This window comes from Austrofundulus limnaeus, unplaced genomic scaffold, assembly GCF_001266775.1.
Source record: "Austrofundulus limnaeus strain Quisiro unplaced genomic scaffold, Austrofundulus_limnaeus-1.0 Scaffold10, whole genome shotgun sequence".
In the NCBI taxonomy this organism is placed as follows: Eukaryota; Metazoa; Chordata; class Actinopteri; order Cyprinodontiformes; family Rivulidae; genus Austrofundulus; species Austrofundulus limnaeus.
Window position 1 is genome coordinate 4,330,981 of NW_013952412.1, and position 4,606 is coordinate 4,335,586.

General features: G+C 38.5%; 2 protein-coding genes across 2 annotated transcripts in view; both read left to right on the forward strand.

Annotated features, from left to right (window-relative positions):
- LOC106513019 (histone H2B 1/2) overlaps positions 1-1,750 on the forward strand; it is an 11,031-nt gene extending 9,281 nt beyond the window's left edge. The window contains exon 2 of the mRNA XM_014001636.1: positions 1,735-1,750. Within this exon, the coding sequence (XP_013857090.1) occupies positions 1,735-1,750 (16 nt within the window). The remainder of the gene's footprint in view (positions 1-1,734) is intronic.
- mafa (MAF bZIP transcription factor a) overlaps positions 1-3,410 on the forward strand; it is an 86,192-nt gene extending 82,782 nt beyond the window's left edge. The window contains exon 3 of the mRNA XM_014001903.1: positions 1,735-3,410. The gene's annotated coding sequence lies outside the window, so the exon portion shown is untranslated. The remainder of the gene's footprint in view (positions 1-1,734) is intronic.
- The last annotated feature ends 1,196 nt before the right edge of the window (positions 3,411-4,606 follow it).

The window sequence follows — 4,606 nt, forward strand, 5'->3', positions numbered from 1 at the left end:
GATCAGCTGCAGATAACAGAGCAGAGAGGGGGAGGACAGGGAAGAAGAGCGGTGAACTTAACTTTATCGGACTTATTTTATTTTACTTATTGTTTTTATTGTCCTCTGAGATAAAAATTAATTTGAAGCTGAGTTTTTGAAATAAATCATTAGATCACTCTAAATGTCTGTAAACCTGCAAAATGAGGGAAAAGCTGTGTAAATTACGGATACAGACAATATGTTCACGTGAGCAGCTGTCAGCACCTGTCTTCCTCCAGATGCATGACGCAGCGCGTGTCTGAACCGGCCAATCACTTTTTTTGACACTGATCAGCTGACTGATTTAAATACACCTTAACATTCATGAGGTACTTTGCATTGACTGTTTATGGTTGAGTGTGGACGTGTAGAGGGTAGAACCTGAGGCGGGTTCTTGTGCGCAAATTATGAGGCACAGCTGTTATCTTTAAAGGGAAAATGCAGTGAAACATGCGTGCGCACGGTTTTAAAAATCTGATTTTTTTTTTTAGCGTATGCCATTTCATCTTTTGGCCGTATGTTCATTTTTAGTATGGTTTCCACGCAATCCTTTATAAATCTGACCCCTCCCCTGGTTCTTAGAACTATGTGCAACATATGAACACATCAAATCATTAGGACAAGTAGGTAAAAAAAAAAAAAAAAAAACTGGCCACAAAAAGAGTACAGTCAGATTAAAATGAATTTAAGCACTTAACATTTAAAAATAAAAAGCATGACATTTTTAACGTTCAGTTCAAACCAGCACATCGTATTGCTCTATCCACAACAAGACTTAAATCATGTTGTGTAAATATAGGAAAACAAAGTCAAGTAACACAACCAATAAAATCTCAGTTGCTAAAAAAATAACAGCACAACTTCATGTGGGAACCTCCAAGTCCACCAAGGTCAAAATACACATTTACAACTTTATACATTGCAGGCATGTGTGGAACAGTAACTGTATGTGGTGCAATGTCAATAGTTTCTTTGTTTACTGTGATTTATAATGGGTGCAGGAAGCACCTTTACAGTAGGGTTGTGTAATTGGATCTCCAGTAGATAGTCTCTGAATTCCACCGCAGCCTCTGTGTCTAATGGCCCACCCACAAAGGGCTCCTCCTGGCAACATGAATCATCCTCATACAAATCAGGATGCCGGACATTTTCACTAAACTTTACATAGTTTAGAAGACAAAATAAAAAAAGACAAATTAAGTAATGTAATTTTTTTGATGGCAGTGGGTTAAAAGGCAAATGAACTAAACAAAGTACACCCAACATTAATTGCACTTTCTTCAAATTTGATCATGTTTCTTTGGCCTTAATTGAAAGTGATCACAGAGTCACCCCCCATAACGACACCACTGTCACTCCAAATTTCAGCCAAGTGGGTTTGCAGTGTACACTCACAGGGTGGTCACGCTTTCTTTGTGTTTGAACTGGCACCAGTGACAGCAGAGCCTATCCCAGACTCCGAATACAGCGGTTGTGAGTCATTGTGTGCAACCATAAACTTTTGAAGAGGAGACAGGGTTTAGACAAGGGTCCTGAGTAGCTCACAGACTCACAGTGGACTTTGTGCTTTTGTGGGCATGCATTATARGACATGGTAGGACAGCACTAAGTGGTGTGAAGGAATTGCAATCTGAGTCACACTTTAATGACTTTTCTTTTTCCATCCCCCTCCTCTTTCCTTCTCCCCTTTCCCTCAATTCTTTTTTTTAACAGATACCCTAACAACTGAGCAGTGATGACATCTGAGCGGCTGACCAATCGCACCTACAAAGCACAACAATCATAATGAAGACAAGACCTGCAAAAATCCCTCAAAATCCTACAACAGAATTCATCATAATCTCTTCCTGCTCCTGTCCTTTTTTCTTGGTATTTTACTTGCAGCTTTTTTTCTACAAAATATGAAAAAAAGAGGAAAAAAAAGCAACAACAACAGAGACTCATAATCATGAGATGATTTACAACACCAGATAACTACTTTGGAATAACTATTTTCTTTTCAGTGGGGAAGATCAATAATGCATGTTACTGTAAATAGATCCTAATAAAGCCCTGTTCTTATTCCTGAAACAGGAATCATACCAAGTTGCTGTCAGCAAATTCATAACCTTCATTACTGTGAATAGAGTACTCATGGTTTGATTTTTCATGTAAAAAAAAAAAAATCTGAGTTCTTCTTATATCTCAAAGGCCCGCGAAAAGTTCATTTCAGATATAATTTCTGTTGTCTTTGGTGTTGTTTGAGCTGTAAAAATGTACTTCTTATTCTCTTTCTGTAACAGCTTAGTCTTCCTCTCCAATAATCATATTACATGTATATAGAGATGAGTGAGAATAACAGCATGGACAAGACTATAGTTTATATTTACCAGCCTGTTAGACCACAAATCTCATTGAGTTAGCATTTTGAAACTCTGGCATTCAGTAGCTAAATACATACAGTATCTCCAGGTATTTTTTTTCAGTGTGTATGAATAGATATGCAAAATCATTAGAGATAAATATTGTCTTATAAGGCAGAAACTCATTTGGTTTCATCACTTTTTTTGTTTACTTTTGCTGGGGAAAGCTGGATCATCATTAACCTGACTTAACACTGTTGGCTGTTGTACTTTTTTATGTTTTCATTATGATTTATTGTAATTTGTAATGTTTATCTACAACTGCTTATTAGAGGTATTCCCCCCTGCAATAACTGCCCTCTAAATACCCGTGTATTGCCTGTTGTAGCAAAGCTGCTGTCAGTCAGAATGGGACACCTTTTTTTATTTCTCTTTGCATGGTTTCAAACCGTGCTTTATTCCTGAGCCTACACATGGGCAAAAAAAAGGTGGAATTCCTCACTGACTGCAATGTGGACATGAGGACTCTGACCTTCGTCTTCCATGAACTATGAAGATAAGCATATGCACTGACAGATAACATGCCCAGCCAATGAAACGGATGACCTCAAAGATTAGTCTTTCACTGTTGAAGACAGAAAACATTTGCATGGACAACAAGGGAAAGCAAAACTAGCTTGTTGAACAACTACTCTCCGCCATTGTGCATCCTCTACCTCTCAATGTGTGCTGTGCATCGAGGAGCTGATGTCTTATCAGTGACTCCCTTTTTTATGCCCACAGTTCACTTTTCTGCTGCATGTCCCCTCAGAGCCTCACGTGGGAAGTTCAGCACTGAATGCTACATAGCGATGGGGAAACCAACGATTTACTTTGAAGCAAATGTACACATTGCTTGTTGCTGTATATATGTATACTATGACCAGTATATGTAGTTTCAGATGGTGTACTCTGCATGTTAACTTGTAGATGGAACACGACAACTATTCATAGACAAGGACAAGCAGGTATCCATTCAGTTGAACTGATAAACYAGTGTAAGTTTAACACCTCCTTACTTTGATTTCTGAAAATGTAGATGATAGAAGCGATTTTATGCTTCCAGTTCGCATGTCATCCTCCATCGAAGAGCAGTACCAATACCATGTAAACACTTTGTGAGGGACCCAACCCTCCTTTTTGATGTCAGACCAAGCATGAGTAGAAGAAGAGAGGGTAGGAAGGCAAAGCGAGAGTGCTCCAGTTAAGTGGCAGCAAACAAAGTGGCACGGGGCATCCTGCCAGCAACTGTCTATTCATCTTGTGTCAAAGGGATTTGCACATTTCAGTGAGTCTACACACTGACAGAGAAGTCCAAGAGCAGAGCAGAGGAGAACAGAGAGAGGAGGCAAGACTTGAACAAAATTCCCTGCGCTTGTGTTGAAACATTTTCTGGTCCTGGCAACTAAATGATACTTATTTCTGACCTGCTTGGAGAGCTCAGTAACTCCTTGACCTCAAACTGTTACACCCGCATGCAGCTCTCTTAGCTGTCAAGATCTCACATCCTGTCTGAGGTTAACTTTGTGTTAATGAGTAGGGCTCTTGGCTTGACCAGATGTTCGGCCTTTTGGGTAAACACCTGTTAATTCAGTTTCTTTTCTTTTCTTTTCTTTTAATCCCTGCCCAAGTTAAAGGAAATCATTGCCAAAAATAAATAAMCTACAAAATTAAAACTGAGCTTTTTTAGACTCTAAAGATCAAATGCGTTATTTTGCAGAAAACTGTATAAAAACAATTAAGTCAGACTTAAGTTCTTTAATTCAAATGCTATATTAATAACTGAAGCTACAACCGTTTTGGTCAATGTAGAGCCAGTGAAGAAATTCTCTTGAATCAAATTTTGCACTCTGAAAAAAGGAAACATATTTACAGTCAACACATAAACAAATATRAAATCAGGACTTACTTCCTAACGGTGATTAAAGAAGTTAAAGAAGATTTAAAATGCAAAAAGGATGAAGGTGTCAGTCAAATAGCAGACAGCTGTGGCAATAAAAAAAACACTGATATGAGACGCAAGCCTTCAGCTTTCTTAGCCAAGCCTCATTTTTGCACAGGAATTTTATTATGTGACAGGTTGATTTGCTTTCCTATTTTATTTGAGTGAAGTATGATGTGTATTTTAATCCTCAACCAGGATCAGAATACATGCAGTTSTAGCCTTTTATGCATAGACTGGGTGCGAGCGCGCCACTGGTCTT